A 22,456-nucleotide genomic window follows, 5' to 3' on the forward strand; every position below is an offset into this window, starting at 1 on the left:
GCGTGTTTGAACTATATATTGGCCCGAGTCTTTTAATCCAAGGTGGGCTCCGCAGATGTGTTTCTTTTTAGCAGGTTACGTGCGCAAGTTGTGTGCCTCCGTGGAGCCATCTGCTTCTCCCTGAGGAGTTTGCGGAGTGTCTGGGGAGGGAGGGGTAGCGCCACGCTGCTCTCGGCACACGGAATCCACCTTCAGAAGCACAGTGGCATTCTCACACCCCGAGCGTCGCGGCTTTGATACGTGTGTGTCAAACACACAGAGGGTGGAAATAGATTTGCTTCCTTCCACAGCACAGCACCGTGGTTTGTTCTGAGCAAACATCGATCATCTTTGAAGTGCCGTCTTTCAGCCCGCAGTCGTTCAGCACTGTAGCGTCTTGTCCTCGTAATGCCCTCCCAAATACGCACACACACGGAGAGGGAGAGGGAGAGAAACTGAGTAAAGACACGAAGGATAAGGTAGTGCGGTAGTGTATTTTTTATTTATTTATTTTTTCCAATTCCCAAGAGTACTCTATGCCTGTTTGTTGAACATGCTCGACAATGCCGTTGTCACCCCCTTGACTAAGGAAACGTGACGAGCCACTTTCTTTTACCTCCACCTTCAATCACCCCCCCCCCCCCACACCAAACCCGTCGTCTCTATCCTTCCTCACGCATCATCCTGAGCAGTGTCATCCCAGAAGTGAGGAAACGGCAGCATTTAGCAAATCCTGGATTTAACACGCTGGCATCGCCTCGTGTGAGCTGAACTGCTCATTCACAGGACCCGGGATTCACTCTCTCTGCAGCCACTGCAGAGCCCGTGTGTGTGTGTGTGTGTGTGTGTGTGTGCGCGCAAGAGAGGGAGTCCATCTTGCGATTAAAGCAAGGAAGCCTGTAGCCTGACATTATCATGGGTGCAGATTTGAGAGTGTGATTGAGGACATGTTTGTCCTCGATTATAAGAGCCGGTGATTCTCTGTCCTTGAATGTCCAGCTAAAGCAATTTGTTGCTTTATGTGTTATTTGATAAACACACACACAGTATTGTAAGTTGTGCAGATAAGGTGTCGTCTGCTGTCTAGACTTTTTTTTTGCCTTGACCTTGCTGAGACTATTTTTGTCCCTTTACATGGACATGGAACAGATAGAGCTGTGGTTTGAGGGAGATGTAAGCAAGGGGCTGGCCAGGTTATTTCTAGAATCAACAGTGACAAAGAAGCAAGATGAGACTTTGGCAACGCCATGCTGGGGACTTGGTGATATCTTAGATAGATGTCTGTATCTACACTGACCATGTGTCTCCACCTATTTTTGAAGATGGACCATTTCCAGAAATACCCCAGCCCTGCTTAATAACCTGCTTCTAAACCACCACTGTTGGAGGTTAACAGGTTGTTCTCACCGAGCTGTTTTTACACCCAGGTTGGCCTTGGAAAGCTACAAGAGACACATCAGGTCTACTTGGAGGTTGTTGCATTACACTTTGGGGTGGGTCTGGAGCTGTGATCGGTAAGCAGTCTCAGTGTGCCAGCTGTCACTACCACCAGCTGTCTTTCTGCACCACAGGGCTGATGGTGGTCTTCATACAGCATTTGAGATCCCTGATAAAACAAGCGAAATGAACATCTTTAGTCTTTATCCCAGTGTGCTCATCAGCCTGCACTTTAAAGGGTTCAAAAAAAAAAAAAGAGGCGTGCAGACAGAGCAGCCATTACTGCTTTGATTACAGGCTATTTCTGGATAAACGCGCGTTGAATGCAGCTCAGACATAATTTGAAAGGTCACAGTGCGCATCTTGTTCATCGTTGGCGGAGATGTGCTTGGAGGCAAATATAATTTATTTTGACAAGTTGTCGAGAAGAGGAACTTTAGGATAGCAGTCAGTGTATTTTCGGCTCCAGACCATTTCATTCCCCGGGAAGGTCAATAAACCCCAATTTCCAGAAACAATTAGGAATATTATTTGATCTCCATATTCCCCACGGCAACAGTTTAGTTATTTCAGGAAGCATTTGGAGGGTTGGCAAAGCGATCACATTTCCTAAGCCTAAGCCATTGCCTGGAAGTAGCCGTTCCTGTTTTCAGGTTTGAATCTCATTCTCAAGCTCTGCTCGTATCTTGAAATGATTTCAAAAACCTAATCTAGGCCAGATGTTGGTCTTGGTAGCAGCTCATCTTTAATAAGTTCCCTGGGGAGACATGTCAGGATTGAAATGTAACGGAATCTCGTTTTGCTCGGATGTAATTATACGGAGATACCTACAGATTTCTGAAGGGTTTATGATAATAATAAATTTGACTTCATCTCCGGTTTAATTCACATGCCACCCCACACCACGGTGTTGCCGTGTTGTAATTCCAGAGATCTAAGGAGCCTTGACAGAGGAATATGGTAAACCCCACATAAGCTGTAACTCTTCTCGAACAGCACTTCACACAACTAATCAATGTGTACACGGTTTCTGCTGTGCTTAAACATTTTCTATTTCCCATGGTTGATTTAGCTTTGCCTCGAATTAAAAATGCATGTGTGGTGTCTGATAGGCTTCCGTAACCTTTTTAAAAAGTGTTTGACAAGATCAGGTGATCTCCCAAATGCAGGATATGAGCACTAAACTTAGTTAATTCTTGATTATAGGTTATTTAGTTTCGGACAATCTTTGTGTTGATTAATAGAGTGAAGGAATTTGTGAAAGTGCAACGTAATCTGTTTGTAGATGAGGGGTTTTTTTTTTTTTTTTTTTTTTTTTAAATATTTCCTTCAGCCCACAGGTGCCCCGTGTGAGACAAGAATCTTAGGAGTCTTTGTGATGATCCATGGGAGAGTAAAAGCTTCCCATTGTTGCAAGAATGTGTGCAGAGTCAAGATGGCTGCCGCACCCCTTACTCAAGTATCACCATTACCGCCAGGTCACTTGGTTCATGTTTGCTCTGCCGGCATGTGGGGACCTGCATTTTTGCAAGGGCACTTTCAGTTTAAAAACAGACTGGGTGTGACTTTTCCGCCCCACACTGCTGTCTCTGTGTACAGTCCTTTCATATTTTTTTCCTTAAGTTCTTTTATCCCAGGTGTTGCGAATTCATGCACAGTTCAGTTTCCTGTCCTATCTCACAAATTGCAAGATGCAGTCATGTTCAGGATTTGCTTGAACATGACATGCGCTCCCATATGTGCCGGCATGCTCTACATCGAAATGTGATATGAAGCATGAAATCTTTGAGAATTTCTTGCTGGAGATAATCTGCCTTCAGTGCTTGTAGCCACCATATGTCTTGTTGTCCTCATGTCATCTCATCATTAATAGGAGAGGCATGTAAAAGCAGAGAATATCTGACCATGGTTCAGGAGAAAACTCTGAATTCTACAGAAGTCAACATGCAACACACACACTTGCGCGCACACACACACACACACACACACACACTAATTGATTCAAAATTTATTACAATTTTTGTATTTGATAAAATAGTAGTTCTACATGCATTTTTTAAAAGAAATAAAATAATTTTAACTTTTGTTTAAGAATCTCAATAGATACAAATACTGGTTTTCTTTCCTTTTTAAAATTGTAATAAATGGCTAATCGCTGGCAAGCTTCATTTCAGTAACAGACCTGCTCAACTCTAAGCTTGCCATATTAAGCGTGATGTGATGACCTCTGACCCCACTGAGGGTATAGAAAGTCAGTTAGGAAAAACATCAGTGTCCGTAATGTCCCTATCGCTCTGTGTTCCTGTTTGTCTGTTTGGCAGCTTCTTTCTTTCTTTCCTTCCTCTTCCTTCCTTTCCTTCCCTCTCCTTTCCTTTCCTTTCCTTCCTCTTCCTTTCCCTTCCTTCCTTTTCCTTTCCTCCCTTCCTTCCTTTCATTTTCCATCCTTTCCTTTTCCTTTCCTTCCTTTTCCTTTCCTTTCCTTCATTTTCCTTTCTTCCCTTTCCCTTCGTTCCTTTTCCTTTCCTTCCTTCATTTTTCTTTCCTTCCTTCCCTTTCCTATCCCTTCTTTCATTTTCCTTTCCTTCCTTTTCCTTTCTTTCCTTTTCCTTTCATTTCCTTCCCTTTCCTTCCTTTTACTTTCCCTTCCTTGTATCCTTCCTTTTCTTTATTTCCTTTCCCTTTCCCTTCCTTCCTTTTCCTTTCCTTCCTTCCTTCCTTCATTTTCTTTCCTTTCCCTTCCTTTCCTTTTCTTTCTTTCCCTTCATTTTTCTTTCCTTTCTTTCATTTTCCTTTTTCTTTTTCCTTTCCTTTCTTTCCTTTTCCTTTCCCTTCCTTCCTTTTCCTTTCCTTCCTTCTTTCATTTTTCTTTCCTTTCCTTCCTTTTCCCTTCCATTTCCTTTCCTTCCTTCATTTTTCTTTCCTTTCTTTCATTTTCCTTCCTTTTCCTTTCCTTTCTTTCCTTTCTTTCCTTTTCCTTTCCCTTCCTTCCTTTTCCTTTCCTTTCTTTCATTTTCCTTTCCTTCCTTTCCTTTCCTTCCTTTTCCTTTCCTTTCCTTCCTTCCGTCCTTCTTTCTATTTTCTTTCCTTTTCTTTTCCTTCCTACCCTTTCCTTTCTTTCATTTTCCTTTCCTTCCTTTTCCCTTCCTTTTCCTTTTCTTCCTTTCCCCTTCCTTTTCCTTTCCTCCCTTCATTTTTCTTTCCTTTCCTTCCTTCCCTTTCCTTTCTTTAATTTTCCTTTCCTCCCTTCCCTTTCCTTTACTTCCTTTTCCTTTCCTTTACTTCCTTTTCCTTTCCTTCCTTCCAGAGCTTGTGGCTTATCACTGTGTTATCTAGACTATACTTTGCTGCCTAACAGCTCCAGGGTCACCGGTTTGATCCTGAACTCGGTTTACCATCTGTGTGGAGTTTCTTCTGGGTTTTCTTGTTTCCTCCCACATCACAAAAGCATGATGGTAGGTGCATTTGGTACTCTAAATCTAAATTTCCTCTAGGTCTAATTGTACGTGCAGGGTGTGTCCCAGATCCATCTCAACCCTGACTAGGATAAAGCAGTTACTGAAGATGAATGAATAAGTTGTATGTCATTTCAAGTTTCGTTAAAGTAATAGGGATTTATTTATTTTTTATTTGGTACGTTAAGTACAGTGTAGCTGTCTGCCAAAATTATTGTAGATGTAAGCCACTTTTTACTGTAAAAGCAGCAGCAAAATGTCTCTTACAGTCGAGTTAATATGATCCTGTAACGGAATCTATTATACTATCTGAAAAGGAAGAAAATGTTGCTGACAGCTTGGCACTTGATTAAGTCGGATTTGTATGTTTTGATATCGCTCTCGAATGCCTCTCATGAAAGAATCGGCCTGATTTCTCTCCAAACTGCACCATTTCGAAAACCTCATTAATCTGGTGGGGTTTTTTTTTGTCCTTCTGGATTCTGCTAGCGCATTAATAGTTGGCCATCACTCAAGAATTTACAGTTTCAAAACCACACAATGGCTCCCAGCACTCTGGCCTTGAGCAAGGGACTTGGTACCTCTGATCCAGCCTGAAGTGGCCACTGTCATTCACTTTGTACTGTCCTGTGGTCTTGAAATCCACGGTTACGGATAAGCATTCCATATATTTTACAGACATGCATCCCTGCAAAAACCTAAATGTCAAATAGTTGTCAATTCCCTCCAAACAACTCTGATTTGTATCTTTAGCTGACATTTCTTCCAAGTTGTTTGACTGTGTTGTTTTTCTAGCAAGCAGTAATTTATTTATTTGTTTTCTTTTGAAACAAATGTCGCACCGATGCAGAACTGAGAAAATGAGATTCTTTCGAACGGTTGTTTCAGGTCAACATAATGCTGTTGAGTGTTAAGTGGACCCATGTCTGCGATCATTTTCCCTCCTTCAGCGTTTTAAAGCAATTTCATTACATTTTGTGAAATATTGAGAGAGGGGGAAAAGTCCGTGTTGGTGTTCATTCATAAACCGCTAAATCATATTTTTTGTTTCAGTGATGTTCAGATTAAATAACTGAGCTGCATTCAGTGCTGTCTTATTATTACAGCTTCAAGGTTCAATCTTCTGTGTATTTTATTATGCACGCATATTGAAGGTCATACATTCATAAACAAGCGATCAGAAATTGTTTTGTCTTTTCCCCCTATTGTTGAATTTAACCTCCTTACACTCGGCAGTCTGCGGTAACAAACTCAGCATTGTTCCTCTCTAATTACCGGTGCTAGGGCTTCTGGGTGCTGGAGCAAATCTAGAAATAATGACAAATTAAGAGGTGGAGCATTTTTTTTTTTTCATACCACAATGAGGGTAAAGTTCCTGCAGGTTTGTTCAACAAGGCATTTGTTGTTTTGCCCTCATTTTCCAGAAATGAATGCTCTGAGCTTCCCTGGTTCAGTGACCCTGTCTGAGTGGAATGCGTTTGCAGGCAGAGAGTGACTCACCACCTTTATAATCCTATCCAATACCATGGGCCCCTATAAGCGTTGTGCACAAAGGGTGTTGCCACGGTGCCATGGGGAAAGCACTTTCTGACTTCTGTTTCTAACAGTCTTTATAGACCTTGCTCTGTAGAAGAAAAAATACAAATTTGACCGCCAGAGGCCTCTGCCCTCTGTGGTAATGTGAACTTATTTAGGCCTTAATGTTGCACTTGAGGCAAAGATAGTTATAGTGAGGAAAGGTATCAGGTTTAGCTTCACTGCAGAAACGTAGTGAGCCTTGTCAGCTCTGCTCTGCTGACTTGACTATAGCCTCTTGTTCTAAAGAGGAATTTAGTGACGGGTTATCATTTTTAGGCCCTCACGTCGCGAGTGCTGAAAGGATGTCTTTATCTGCAACTGGAGATGGGTTGAAACCCATGCTTTCATGTGCCCATGCTTTCATCAGCCTATTCTTACTGGCTATGCAAGCAAGAAAAACAAACCATGACCCAACCTTGTCCATCACAACGATGCTCCATAGGAATGAAGGATTTGCATTTGGCAAGCTTCTGAATGGAGCATGAAAAGTGATGGAGAGTTTCAGTTTTCAAAGACGGGCCTACTATTGCCTGAATTAGGTTTATTTGTTAATCAATAGCTTTCGCAGGCTATTTTTCAGTCAAGCACTCTCACTCATTTAAGAGTGACTGGAAGAGGATGTTTGCAACTTTCCCAAACTGGCTGGACTGTCTTGTTTTCTTTGGTGTGGGTTGTTTTTGACTCTCCCATTGTATTTTCCATTGCCCAGCCTCTTTATAGGAAGCACTGGACTGGTCAGGCTTAATGCCTCTGTCCATGCATTAAGGTTGGCATCATGTTTTACTGCAGCATCATTTACTGCTTGTGTCAGAAAAGAATGAAACGCCACTGTAGATCCTACTACTGTGTTAAGCTGAAGATTTTGGAAATTTGTATTTGTTAGGCAGTAGGTCAGGTTTCCTCTTTACTTGTGGGCGATTTGTTTTATTTGCATGTAAACAGGAATAAAGAACTAGCTGGCATGCTGTACAAGTCTGTCTGTCATCAAGGTTCGTCATTGTGATATTAGACAATGAGTAGAGAGCATGGTGGTGTTGGTTATTCACCAGCAATGATTGACTCCGTGTTGGCTGACATGGAAACAAATGGCTTGGCAAGCATTGAGTGTATTTAAAATCCAAACAGGAGACACACTGCAGGGGTAGTAGATGATGGCTGGCCACTGACGGTTCTTGGCTCCGATGACTGTTACACAGCCCCAATCATGTTCCATCAGCTCTTAATCTGGATTCACAAAGGGGTTCCTAACCTGAAAAACACCACCTTGTTATTCAGCACAGATTCCCAGTAGTAATCCTTTTTTTCCCCCCTCTTCTGTTTATATATCTCTTTGATTCCACAATGCCGGTGTCTGGTTGTTGGCTAACATGAACCAGACTTCAAAAACAGACAAATTGATTATTTTTGTCTTGGTTAGAACGAACAGGCATCGAGAGAAACACTACAGGCTATCAAGAGGAAAGCTTACTGTACAAGGTTATTGTTGTTTTTACGAGCGTACTAAAGAAGCTTTGGTCTGTTCTCACTGGGGCCCGGATACCTCGGAGCGTGAGAGCCAGCTCTTCTACCGCCTCTCCCCTCATAGCCTGAATCCTGGCCAGAGTGGCACTGAGAGGAGGGCCTCTTGGGAAATCATCTGTATTGTTTGGAACTGCATCCCTCTCTTCAAACATATAAACCCTGCTGCCCACTGCCTTCCTTTAGAGCACTCGTTCTCTTGCTGTGAGCTTTACTTGAAAGGACCAGTATGAATAATAAACCCCCAGTGTTCAGTGTTCTGTCTCTGCCTCCCCATGAAACAATAGGGAAAAAGCTATGCATTTATTCCTGCCTCCCCCACAAAAATGCTTCAGTCAGTTGGTCAGTGGACTGACCCCCTGTCTTAACGCATTTTTCTTCACAGTCTGCTTGGTGCAGAGTGCTTTTCAGGGACATGTTTGGTAATGGCTGAGTGAGTTTGCCGAGCCAGGACAGAGAAAGCTGTGAATGTTAATAAGATTAGACTTATCCACCTGTGTGAACAGTGTGTGTGTGTGTGTGTGTGAAGCCAAAGGAAAGTGGAGTGGAGGGGATAAAGAATCGGCCATACTGTTGACCGAATGCGAGTTGGCAGTGGGATGGGATGGTGTGGGGTGGGGTTTAGATTCCTTAACTAGACATCACCGTGTCTCCTTTGGTATTGAAATGCACGCTAATGAATTCTCTTCTCTTTCAACAGGTCTCAGAGGCAACCTCTAACAATGGGATTTCAGGCGTACTGAAGAGATTCTGACAAAAGGAAAGAGAAAAGGGAAAGCAGCGAGAACAAAAGAAGAGGCTTACCGGGGGCACTTCTTAAAAAAAAAATAAAACAAGAAAAGGATCAGTTCTTTGGGGCTCTGTAGGGGGTGTGCATGCTGCCCCCTCAACTGGACATTGTTCTTTGTGCCAGAGTGAGACAACAAAAGCAAGTATGCGCAATAAACTGAGCAAGTTCCGGGACGCAGGCTGCTGGCGCATGCTGAGGCTGGGGAGCAGGACTATAGCGCTGCTCCTGCTGACAGTCATGCTGCCGGCAGAAGCTCAGGCTTCATCACCCCAGGGAACCTTGGAGGTGCTTGGGGACATGGCACAGCTGGAGGCCTCCATGCACTCAGCAGTGCTCTCTGACCTCCAGGAGGCGCAAGCAGTGGTGTCTGCAGTGGCGCAACCAAGCGGCTTCCCAGATTCCTCTGCGGTAGTAGGAAGGATGTTCCAGATGCAGATCCCCACAAAAGCCAAGGATTCTGGGAGCATAGTGAAGGTGAGCCAGAGATTTTATCCACTGCTTTTCATCAGGCAGTTCCATATTTTGCAACTCTGATGTATTTGTATTCGTTGTTCAACCAGTAAACTTAGTCAGTGGGAGAAGTGACATTGCCTCTAGCATCGCTTCTCGAAACGTATTCCATGCTTCCCTTCTGAGTAGCGACCCATAAAAGGCAGCAGTTGCTCTAATAACAGAACACAACTTATAAACCCCATGAGTGCATCACACATTAAGGCTCAGTGCTCTCGCAGAATTCAGAGGATGCACGCACCCTGCATGCTGATCAGTGTTGGTAATGCCAACTACATCTCCTTTATATAGCTCATGTACCATGTGCAAATGCTGCTTAGGCTGGTGAGAGCACATGCCGTTCTTTTTGCTTTAAAATAAATAGAATAATAAGAGCCAGATGTATTTTGTCTACAGTCTTGCTAGATAATGTTTTGCCCTCAACAGTTGAGGTCATTACACCCTGACATTAAATGTGTATCCTACACATATACTCCAGTAATTTTATTTTCTTAGCAGCAACCCAACAGGTGATGAGGGCTGGGTCCAATCCCCCCCCCCTTCCCCTCTGGTTCCATGTTCATTGCTGTAAAATCGTGACCCCCGGCATATAACGTCATTGTTTTTCCCTGTCCCATGTAAATGTTTGGAGAATTTCCCATGACTGCCATGTAATCCTATATTCATAGGATAATTTGCGCCCATCAAGAGCATTTTTAAAGTTTTAAACCTCGAGCCCCTTTGTGCACATTTGGAACAAATCTCCTCTGACAGCTGTGCCGAAGAATGCTACGACTCAAAAGTTTATGTGGGGTACAGCTGCTGTTTTCAGTATGCCACCTTAACCGGATGGTCTCTCCATCCTCACTTCTCTGAAATGAATTTGGTGCTAAACAGAACTCCTCAATAACCATATTCTTTAAAATATTTGGCAAAGAAAAGGCCAATTAATGGTATTCACCAGGGTTGGACAACATACTAGTCTGGATGCCCAGAACAAGCAGAGTTTGTGTTTGGGCTACTTGTTTTTTTTAAAAAAAAAAAAGATTTTATATAGCTGCCCAGAAGGGAAGTAGCTTGAATTGCCAGAGTAAGGGAAAAAAACCCTACTCCCAATTGACTTCTGCAAAGTGGATTTTTTTTCTTTCAATATTGTATTTATATACAGCTTAAATAGTGGAGGTAGTATAGCACCATGTCGTACTGCGTCCCCAAATGTGCAAACAAACTAACATGCATACTCGTCATCTACTCTAGACCGTTTCTGACTACTAACACTAACGCTTTTCCTATTCTAGTGAGTGTTTCATGTATAAAAACCTTTTTAAACGTACTGACAGGTCTGTCCTGACTACCACTCTTTTGGATTTTCTAGATTAGTAAATATTTTTGAGTGTACGACACAGGTTTTCGATTTGAGACACAAAATCATGACAGCAATCATACTGACTGCAGAAAGTTTTAAAGAGAAATGGATTTTGTCTGTGAAATTTGACACTAGCCAGGCTCAAAATAATATCTTTTTATGAGCGATGTTAGGACACAACACCACTGCTTAACATGACCACATATATATATATATATATATATATATATATATATATATATATATATATGTATGTATGTATGTATGTATGTTTCCCTTAAGCTGTATTAACGCACTCTGCTAGCTAACTAACTTGCCATACATCATTACTTTACATTACCTACCAGTATTAAGCATAGTCAATTTCTGTACAACCAGCACGTGGCACTGGGCAGCACAGTTTACTTTTACTTGCCCAATAGTAATAGCTAATGGATTTCTAATTTGTCCACCCCTGCTGCTCTCTACCATATTTATTGTCTCAAGTGTACAGCTGTTAATGCCAAAACTAGCTTGTTCGCTAGCATAATATGTTCAAAACTTGGATGATGCACAAATGGAGTACTGAGCTGCTCCAGTCTCTAATGCACCTGATTGATTTCCTGACTCAAGTGTGTTGAGCTGCAGAGGCCTGGACTGGAATAAATACCTTGAGTGAGCGGACCAGCGCCAATAAACACTAGAAATAATACTGAAGTCCCATTTGTATTTTTGTACTGATTGGGAATAAAAAGCAACCGTATGCCAAACCCAACTGACAAGAGCCTCAGTCTCATGGGTTATGATAAACTGTGACTTTTGTTCTCATTGTTGGCCCCTTCAACATGGTTTGAAACTCTCTGTGAATCTCCTGTGCTCTTCTGTTTTTTTTTTTCTTTTCTTTTTTTTCTTCCTCTCTCTCCACCCCATTTTCCTGCAATCTGTACTCCACACCTCCAGCGCTTTCTAATTCGCCTGCGACACCAGCTTCCTTCTACGTTCCCCAGCCCCTCCTTTTTTCCAAACAAAGACTGGCACTGAAATCTAATTAGCCTTGGCTGTGCAGTAGCAGAAAGCTTTGTGTTCCAGCAGCCCACATTAAAAAAAAAAAAAAAAAAAAAAAAATAGCCTTGGGAATGTGACTCATTCCATGTTTATGTTTAAACACAAATCATGCCAAGTCAGACCAGTTGTATTACGGGGTTATGCCTTGTGTTTTTATTGTGATTTCCTTTGCGTAGCAACCAGCTTTGTGGTGCCGTGTTGTATGAAAGCGTAGCATTACAGTAATGTACCAGTGGCCTTTGAGGAATATTTCAGTAACCCTGAATAGTCATTTTTAGAACGGATTTAATTCACACACCGCCTTTTTAGTCTTGCACAGAGATGGCAAGAGGAGAGGAAAATAAGTCTCAGTCTGTACGTGAGGCTGCCAGATCATTATTCTTTGTGTCCACAAGAGTGCACTGCTGAGAGTTTACAGATTAAAAAATCTCGTTCTCCGGCTCCACTTTCTTTTAAATAGTGCTGTGGATATAACCCTATCCCCACATTTGCCTCCCCCCCCACCCCACCCCCTTACCAGTTTGGGCTGTTTAAGATGATGTAGAAGGCTTTAATGGCATTTTATCTTCTAGTCTTTTTCATGTGTATGTAAGGTGTATTAATTCTGCACTAGATGATACGATGGATGCACTTTGTTCAGCTTTCCATTCCACCGCAACCAGGGAATGTGTTTTACGTGACTTTTTGCCCATGCATTCTTTTCTTTTCTTTTACACTACTTTTAAGCTTGCTTCCTTTTAAACTGGCTGTTTCTCAACTCTGAAGAAAGGCTGACATTCGTTCCCTGTGGAATTGAATAATTTAATGTATAATTATCAAATTTAATATTTTAATATCATATTCGACTCCTAAATTTAGCAGCGAGAGTATTACTAATTTAATATTTGAACTGAATATAAATGTCATTTCTCTTCGTGCTGTATAGCCTTCTTGATGAATGTTGTGAAATGGAATTTGAGGACGTTTTATTTACCTTTTCATTATTAATTATTTGTTTTATTTGTTACCGAAAAGGCCACCTACTCAGAACAATGTGTAGTTTTCACTCTGAGAACATGAAAATGTGATTTTTATATATACAGTTGTGTTCATAAAGTTACATACCCCTTGCAGAATCTGCTAAATGTTAATAATTTAAAAACAAAAGACGGATCATTAAAATTGCATTTCATTTTTTATTTAATCTTGCCCTGAATGAGCTATTTCACATAACAGATGTTTACATATAGTGCACTAGACACAATAATAACAGACACAAATACGCTTGATTCTTAATCCTGTGTGTCGTTACCTGGAGGATGAACGACTGTGTTTGTTTTGTGATAGTTGTTCGTGAGTCCCTTGTTTATCCTGAGCGGTTAAACTGCCCACTGTTCTTCAGAAGAATCCTCCAGGTCCTGCACAACAGAGCAATGATGATGTAAACATCTGTTATGTGAACTAGCTCATTCAGGGCAGGACTAAAAACAAAACAACAAAATGCGATTTTAATGATCCATCATATATTAATAATTAACATTTTGCAGTTTGTGCAAGGGGTATGTAAATTTATGAGCACAACTCTAGATAAAGTTTTGCTTCACAGTGAGTAAATTTTGAACAATAAAATATAGACTGGAGATCCAGTTCCTTTAAAACATCCATTCGTCCAAACTAAAGGGCTCCGCCTCCTGAAATTTTCCAGTGAAAAGCCTTCGCTCTGCCAATTCCCCCTGTGTCTTTGCAGTCTCCATTTCAACCTCATATCTCAAAGACATGCCATAGCCTACTCCTTCAAAACTATGAATCTTATCTTTTCAGCTGTCTTCACACCATAACAATGAAACCCTGTATTTTTCTTCTTTTTTTTTTTTTTTTTTCCTGTGGGCTCCCCCCACACGTGCTTCTAACAATAGACCCCTTTCTTCATCTTTGACGGCCGAGTTTTCATTTTTTCCCTTTCATTCCCTCATGTCAGGGCAACAGGAGTATTCACTTCCTCAGTCTTCACTTGATTTAAGATATGGAAGTGTCTCAGGAGACCACATACTTGTCTTCTGGTTTGGTGTGTTAAAGTTAAAGTGTCCTCTCGAATGTGCCTTAACTCCTTCTCAAACATCGCACCTTAAAATCCCTGCTGCTAAAATCCGAAAATGAGAACCTATAAGGGAACCCAGATGTTACATGCTTATGCCATGTTGCTATTCTAGCCTCTCATTTCTTCTTTCCCCCCTTATATTACTTTTAATTCAAGAAGTACTTGCCTTTGGCAGGGACTTCTCTCTCGCTCTCTTTCTCTCTCTTTAGATCGGCTTGCATGAATCATCAGTTTGGAAACTGTGGTAGCCTAAATGTTAGTGAGTTTGTGGTTTTGGCAGTGGTTTTGTTGCTGATATTTTGGATTTAAGAGATACAGTAATGGCAATTCCTAAACTTTTCAACCTGAGAACATATGCAGTTTATAATGTTTCATACTATTGAAACATGTTAATGACATGAATCTTGTCCAAACCTAAGATCACTAACCTATTAATATAGTAATTGTCAGAATCTGTCTACTTTGTAATAGACCATAAGTAATAACAGGTTGTGGTTTTTTTTTGGTTTGTTTGTTGTTTTTTTATGTTCAGAATTGAATATGTAAGGACTAGAACATGACAGGGCATGCTGTTGTAGGAAAATAACCAACGATGAGGTGGTCGGATGTGGCCCAGTGCACAACACAGTTACTGTTACCACCCTGACATTATTTTCCAGTAACCACATACCCTGAAGTAATTTATTCCTCTTACACCACAGCAATTTGCCATCAGTGCTTTTTTGAGAGAGAAAAAAAAAGAGTAAGGCTGGTGAGTGGATGAATGTTTACAGCTATCCATCCCGAAAACTCTCCTCTGGGAGAGCTCGGACACTGGAGACTTCAAAAAATGTTCAATAACCATCGCCAAGTCATCTTTCAAATGATTATATAACAACAAATTAGTTTAATTGTTTATTGTTAGCATAAAATATATCTTCAGCTATACAAGTCCCTCCAATATTAACCTTTGATTTGCAATTGGTAAAATGTTTATTATAGGAAAATTATGACTAAATTACTGTTATTCTGACTTCACATTCAAGAATTCAACAGCACAGTGGCATAAAATATAATAATTAATACCCGTGTGTGTGTGTGTTCTCTTCTATGAATATTAAGAATGGCACAGTTCTGTACAGGACATTGACCTTATTGAGTGCTGCAGTGTTGACGTTTAAAGCCCACAATTAATCAACCGCATTATGGATTAGTTTAATTAGACTTCCTCCTGAATTATTGACGTCTTTCACCTAAAACAAATAGGTGGTCACTAGTCTGCATCAATGTGACAGCGACGTTCAGAAGTGCAACAAAACTTGCAATATAAAAAGGCGTGGCAGAGGACAATTTGCAGCTATAAAAGCTTGAGGAAAGAAATAAAAAAGCCCAGCTGTTACAGCCATAGCTCCCCCAGTAACCACGATCTACTGGTTAGAGCACTAATGATCACTTTAAGGGTTTGGAGGCAGATTAATTTTTTTTTTGCTGTTTGTTTAAATGCACCACTTTGTATTTAAGTATCATACATTTCTGACTCCTCAAACAACTCTAGTTGGGTAAAGTTTAGTCCACTAGTCTATGATTTGAACAATACCTCATTACAGATGTTAAAAATAACCAGTGCATTGCTTATCCCTTACAACAGCCTAATCATTGCATTTCCGCAGTCTACGTTACATAGTCAGTGGTTTTATATCCGCTTGATCATAATTTTAGGTTTTCAAGCCGTATGCTTTGTTTATTTAATTGACTTTAACTGTTGTTTTTTCATATTTCAGATGAAATAGAAACGTGGAAAAGAAAGTTTTGTTCCACATTTAATATGCTAATTTCATACACCACAATCACACTTCCAATATCTGTGTCCTCTAGCTATTTCAGTTGTTTAGGTATTTAAGTATGATGGCAGTAGCAATTTCAGTGAACCACAGTAAATAATGACTGGGTTTTGTAATCTTTTTTTTTTCTTCCCCCTTACAGATTACAGAGGCAGGCAAAGATACACTACCATCATGGTTGCACTGGGAACCAATGAGTAGCACCCTTCAAGGACTTCCTTTGGAGGTTGACAAGGGTGTCCACTACATATCTGTCTCTATTGCTAATGCAAGCCATGCGTCCCAGAGTCCTGATGTATTTTCCATTGAGGTTCATCCAGAGGAACATGCTGACACAGACCCTATTCAGTTAGCAATCCAGTTAACTGACAATGATTCTCAGCATTTCGTCTGTGGCAACGAAGAGCCTGTTACTGTGCTTACAGTAATTTTGGATGCAGACCTTACTAAGATGAGCTCCAAACAGAGAGTGGAGCTTTTGGCCAGCATGAAAAAATTCTCGGGCGTAGGGCTCCAGCATATGAAGGTCTTGCCCGTTGTCAACAATCGCTTGTTTGATATGTCTGCTTTTATGGCTGGGCCAGGAAATGCCAAAAAGGTTGTAGAAAATGGTGCTTTATTGTCTTGGAAACTTGGTTGTGCCCTGGATCAAAGCAACATTCCCAACATCAGTAGTGTTCAAGTTCCAGCAAAGGAAGGGACAATGTCAGCACATTTGGGATATCCAGTGGTGGGATGGTACATTGCTAACAAAAAGCCACATATACCTAAACGAGTACGGCGGCAGCTTAATACCCCTACCCCTGTGCCCTCCTTGCTTCCTCCATCAACATACCCTGAGCCATCGAGCCGAATTGTGCCCACACCAACATCCCGATCAATTGGACCAACTTCAGACAGTTCCTCACAACCTGTGCGGGGCCCTGTACCACTGCCTGTGAAACCCACTATTCGCCCCAAAGATTCAATTGCTCATACTCCCACATTAGGACCCCCTCAACCCACAAAAATTATGGACACTACCAGCAGTATTGCAATACAGCCCACCATAACCAGGCCACTGTATGTTGGGCCTTCTGTAACACCACCAACACCAACCACCAAGAAACCAACAAAAAGGCCCAAGAAACCCAAGACCACCCCAATACCAAAGGAACCTAAGACAACCACAGCCAAGCCACCCCGACGTACCACCCCCTCAGTTGTTTTACATGATGGCAATACAAGACCAGAGCTGCGCAACCCAATTGATCAAGTTAAGTCATTCATTGGCACGTACTTTGAGGTGAAAATCCCATCTGACACATTCTTTGATCGAGAAGATGGTACAACAGACAAGTTAAGATTAACGTTGAGGAAAAACAGTGATATTGTTGGAGAAGACTCCTGGATTCAGTTCAATAGCACTAGCCAGTTGCTTTATGGATTACCAGACTGGCAGCATGAGGGCAAACATGAATACTTTATGCAGGCAACTGACAAAGGTGGTCTCTACACAACAGATGCCTTTGAGGTCCGTGTTAATCGCTTTGGAAACAATGTTAAGTCCCCAGTCCTGTTTGCTGCTCGATTTGAGGGGGATCCTCGTTCGGTTACCAATGATATCCATAAGAAGATCCTTCTTGTCAAGAAATTGGCCTATTCATTTGGTGATCGCAATTCCAGTTCAATTACACTGAAGAATATTACTAAGGGATCCATTGTAATCGAGTGGACCAACAGCAGCCTCCAGCAACACCCGTGTCCCAAGGAGCAAATTCAGGCCATGAGTCGAAGGATCTCTGATGCTGAAGGCAAACCTTCGCCAGTATTCAACAATGCCATGGAACCAGACTTCAGACCCATAAATATCACTATCAAAGGAACGGGTAGCTGTCGCAACTACATGTTTGTTCCACCAGCTGAGATCCCAGACCCCATTCCGCCTGCTGTTACACCAGCTGTAGGAGCAGGACGACAGAGCAACGATGATGTATATCTTCACACTGTCATACCAGCTGTGGTGGTTGCAGCAATCCTGTTGATTGCAGGCATCATTGCTATGATTTGCTATCGCAAGAAGCGTAAGGGGAAGCTTACTATTGAAGACCAAGCAACCTTCATTAAAAAAGGAGTTCCCATCATTTTTGCTGATGAACTCGATGACTCTAAGCCACCTCCATCATCTAGCATGCCTCTTATCCTCCAAGAGGAAAAACCTCCTCTCCCACCACCCGAGTATCCCAATATGGCCAGTCCAGAGACCACACCTCTGAACCAAGACATTTTGGGAGAGTATTCAGGCCTACAGGATGAGGACCCCAATGCCCCTCCCTACCAGCCTCCACCCCCCTTCTCTGCTCCCATGGAAGGTAAAGGGTCCCGCCCTAAGAACATGACCCCCTACAGATCACCACCCCCCTATGTGCCACCCTAATGTTTATAGATCCCTCCAGTGTGGAGGACAGGGAACTTGTCCAGTTCCAAAACCAGTGTTGTCTGCATTTTTTGGAAATCGGAGGGGCATTACAATTTGAGACATTGGGTTGGGAGGGTTGGGATGATTTTGGTAAAACTGGACTCTTTTGGAGTGGTGATGGTGGGGGTGTAATTATATAATCCTCAAAGACAGCAACACCAACCTCAGCCTCTGGCTACTGCTGATCAGTTGGAAGGTGCTCCCTCCGATCCTAGCGCTTTTGTGTCTAGATGGGCTTTTTTGTTTGTTTTCTCATTTGTATTTCTTTTCGACTTATTTCAAAATCAAACTACTTGCCTAACAGCACTCTTTTTATCTTCTGAACTCTTTGAATAATACATAAAGACAATAAGTAAAGTGACTGCAGGTGCAAGTGTTTCATAGTGACATTCTACAAATAAGAAGAAAAAAAAAACTGATCTAGAGGTACAGTTGTGCAGACAATTATGGGCTTGTTTGATTCAATAAGGTTTGCCTTTTAACATTAATTGTACTGTTTTTACCCTTATTCACATGTCTAGTAAAGATGATCATCATAAGAGGTAGCCAAAAACCTTGAGAGGGATAGAATCTTTTTTTTTTTGGTTTGTTTGTTTAATCCACTGTAAACTTGAGGGTTGCTAGATTTCTTTTTGATTGTTTGTTTTCATTTTTTTTTCTTTCTTTTTTTTTGGGCGTCAAAGTAACACTGAAAAAAATTAAAACCTTTTCGTATCCCTACCTAATGGAAATGAGATATGCTATGGATATGTTCTGGATAAATGTTTGAGGATGTGTGTTTTTGTCCTTATAGAGATTCATGCCAGACTTAGACATGGAGATATTATTGTGCCATTCTGATGTTGATTGATTTTTTATTTTTATTTTTAAGTGCTCGAAACTCTGGCGTTTTACGTCCGCCTCGGTTTATAGTAAGGATATATGGCATGATGTAGCTGCTGTCCTTTCAAGGAAACACAGATGGGCAAAGTCTGAATACCTACATCTGGCTGCAGGCATTTGCTACTCCTTTTCCCTTTTAGTACTCATTGACATGGTTTTGATTAAATGATTTGAAAGACTCGCAGTCTAGCTTAAATTTTTCAAATGATTTGATCCAGTTTTCTGGTTTGTTCTTTTTCTTTTTTTTTTTCTTTTTTTTTTTTTACTTTTCAATAATGATTATCGAGTGTATGCCTTGACTCAAAATAACTGAAAATAAAGAATGAATATTTTAATAAAGAATCATTCTCTAAACAATGGCATCATTTATTAAATGTAACAATGATACTTTATTTTGCAGTTGAATGTCAGTTTTTTGCCTTGGCAGTAATGCAGCAAGTGTCTTCTGTAAATAAATCTCTGCCTATAGATATAACTGTATTTATAGTCCACAAGTGTGTACATCAGATAAGGCAGGGAAAAAAATGTTTCTGCAGTTTGTTCTAGACAAGAGGTAAGTATATCATCAAATCTAAAGAACCTGTATGATATTCATAACCCAGGGAAAGTACTTTTGCTTTATTAACATCATCAGAATATATTTGTCTAATTTTATAAAGTTTTTGATACAATCACAGTTTTATTAAGAACAATAAATATTGAATTTTGTAAAGGTTTAGCTTGGGCAGTTTATTTGTTATAGCATTCTCTGCATCTCTGTAGAAATGCAATCTCATGCTTTTCATAACTCCTGTAATTTTGGGGTCTGAGGTGCAGTGCAGTGATTGCTAATCTGTTCAAATGTTTCGAGATTGCAGGACCAGGTACCACAGTGTAGATTTGCATGTAAAAAAAAAAAAAAAAAAAAAAAAACCCTTAAACATAAATATGTAGCCTGGTGTTTTTTTTTTTTTTTTTTTTTTTTTTTTTTTTTTTTTTTCTTCCTCCTTGCTGTGTGTTTATTATAATCCAGTTATCATATGCTTCCGTATGCTTTTGATTTGTGTCTGCATTTTGCGACTTTAACTCGATCATGTTAGCTAGTTAGTGTTCTTTCTTTAGGCTAAGATTTACCAGCATGGGAATACTGAACTATGGGATTTCTCATCAATTGCACGTTTGCTTTGACCATAACACTGGCCGCAATTCATATTCAGATTTAGCACATTTTAAGACATTTTAACATGTATTTATGATTTAGTACACACTCTTTGGGCAGCAGTGGGAAGATGCTAATTAACCCAGTAACTTTTAAACATTTAATCAGCAAACAACAAAGTAATGTAGTGGGATTTATTTATTTTTTTTTTGGGTGGGGGGTGGTTTAATTTAATTATTAACATTACAATGTATTGATTAGTCTTGTGTAGGTTTTCTGTCTTTCCATCCATGTAAATGTAACCTCACTGGTTTAAGGCTTTTAGATGATAGATGAAAAACCAAAGATGCAAATGTGAAATGACTATCACTAGGTATTGTTTGTTTGTTTATTTAGTTTTGTTCCTTTTTTTTTTTTTTTTTTTTTTTACACGATACTAATTCTCTGCTATGTTTTATGCATCATTTAAAGGATGGCACAAACAGTATAAAGCTAACAGTCTGTTTTGTTTTAAACAGTGTTATAAGCATATTGTCGGTATGCCCTGACATTCATTTTGTCCTCATAATTTTATTTGTTTTTCTGTATACTTCAAAGCTCCTGAATGTATATGAAATGGTCTTGTTCATCTTTTTTTTTTGTTGTTGTTTGTTTGTTTGTTTTTAGCTTAACATGGAGGGGGGAAAGGAAAAATTTTTAGCCTACATCAGATGAGATTACAGTGCGGTTGCTGATTTGCCTTCTAAAACAACACCAACTTTTAATCTGTATGCATAGTAGTGTATCCAGGGGAAAATTCTAGCTGTATATTTATTTTTCCCTGCTGCTTTTTATACTTTTCCTCTGCCCCAGGTGTGTTGCATAAGCCAGAGTTCTCTGCTGTAATACTCATTTTTAGCCTGCCCTGAGTGTGATTTAATTTTGCTCCATTTCTACTCTACATTTAATTGGAACACCTGAGAGATGATGTGTGTGTGTGTGTGTGTGTGTGAGAGAGAGAGTGAGAGAGAGAGAGAGAGAGAGAGACTAAGACTTGAATCAAGGCACGGATAGCCAACAATAATTGATGAAGTTAAAAGCAGAATCAGGGAGACCGCTCACACTTTGTGAAGCCTTCTGGTTAATGACCACATCTTCTAATCAAGACAAGGGGGTGTAATATTTGCCTGAGTGCAGAGATGATTGTTTTCTTTCTGTGTTTAATAGCATTGATTTTAATTTGTCATTGGACACTGTATGTTGGACTCTTGTATTAAAAATTGTTCTCACCAAAAATTGTGTCCTCGTTGCTGCTTACAGTATTTACTCTTCGGCAAGACACAAGTCAATTTAATCCAAGTGTGGACATGAGGGCCCTACAGTGTTTCTTTGTTGGTGTCGAGACTTCTGGTCACTAGCACAGAATCTTAACCACTGGATACCCATATTGGTATTATTACATACTTCTACACAATAATGTGGGTAGCTCCAGCATCCCTGGTTCGATTTCTAGTACAGGTTACTGTCTGTATAGAGTTTCCCATGTTCTCCCAGTGTTTGTGTGGTTTCTTTCCACCTCACAAAAACATATGGCTGAAAGTATGTGGACACCTGACAATCACACCTATATGTGCTGTTTGAACATCCCATTCTAGATTTAGTCCCTACTTTTACTTTTATAATACCCTCCACTTTTCTGGGAAGTCTTTCCACTAGATTTTGGAGTGTGGTTGTGGGGATTTGTGTTCATTCACCCACATGAGCGTTAGTGAGCTCAGGCACTGATGTTGAGTGAGGAGGCCTGGGGTGAAGTTGGTGTTCCAGTTAATCCTAAAGGTGTTCAGTGGGGGTTGAGGTAAGAACTCAAGGACACTCAAGTTCTTCCACTCCAACCTTGGTAAACCATGTCTTCATTGAGCTCACTTTGTACACAGGGTCCTTGCTTGCTATTCTAGAACAGGTTTGTATAGGTTGTTTCCCCCAGTGAAGGGAAATTTTAATGTTAAAGCATACAAATATATTCTATACAATTGTATGCTTCCACCTTTTTGGCAACAGTTTGGGGTAGAACTACATATGGGTGTGATGGTCAGGTGTCTACAAACGTTTGACTATATAGTGTAGGTGGATGGGCTGTCCTAAATTGTCTATAGGGGTGTGTGTGTGTGGGTGGTGCCCTGAGATGGACTGGTGTCCAGTCCAGGTTGTATTCCATACTCTCGCCCACTTTTCCCAACGATAGACTCTGGATCCAATGTAACCATGATCAAGATAAAGTGCTTACTCAAGATGAATGAATGATTGTTTATTGTTCAGTAAAATCATTTTGTGTGTGTGTGTGAATAAACGCAAATATCTATAGTTATTTTAAATATTTGGTACCAGATCCATTTTTGGTTTCATTTAATTCTGTACATCACAAATACACCTGTAATAGTAACAATCTATT

General features: G+C 40.6%; 1 protein-coding gene across 3 annotated transcripts in view; it reads left to right on the forward strand.

The window, feature by feature from the left end:
* dag1 (dystroglycan 1) overlaps positions 1-21,106 on the forward strand; it is a 32,555-nt gene extending 11,449 nt beyond the window's left edge. For all 3 annotated transcript variants that reach the window (XM_053652835.1, XM_053652834.1, XM_053652836.1), the window contains 2 exons: positions 8,665-9,228; positions 15,693-21,106. In XM_053652835.1, the coding sequence (XP_053508810.1) occupies positions 8,899-9,228; positions 15,693-17,966 (2,604 nt within the window). In that variant the 5' untranslated portion in view covers positions 8,665-8,898 and the 3' untranslated portion in view covers positions 17,967-21,106. The remainder of the gene's footprint in view (positions 1-8,664; positions 9,229-15,692) is intronic.
* The last annotated feature ends 1,350 nt before the right edge of the window (positions 21,107-22,456 follow it).

The sequence above is a fragment of the Ictalurus furcatus genome, chromosome 21, assembly GCF_023375685.1.
Source record: "Ictalurus furcatus strain D&B chromosome 21, Billie_1.0, whole genome shotgun sequence".
Lineage (NCBI taxonomy): Eukaryota > Metazoa > Chordata > Actinopteri > Siluriformes > Ictaluridae > Ictalurus > Ictalurus furcatus.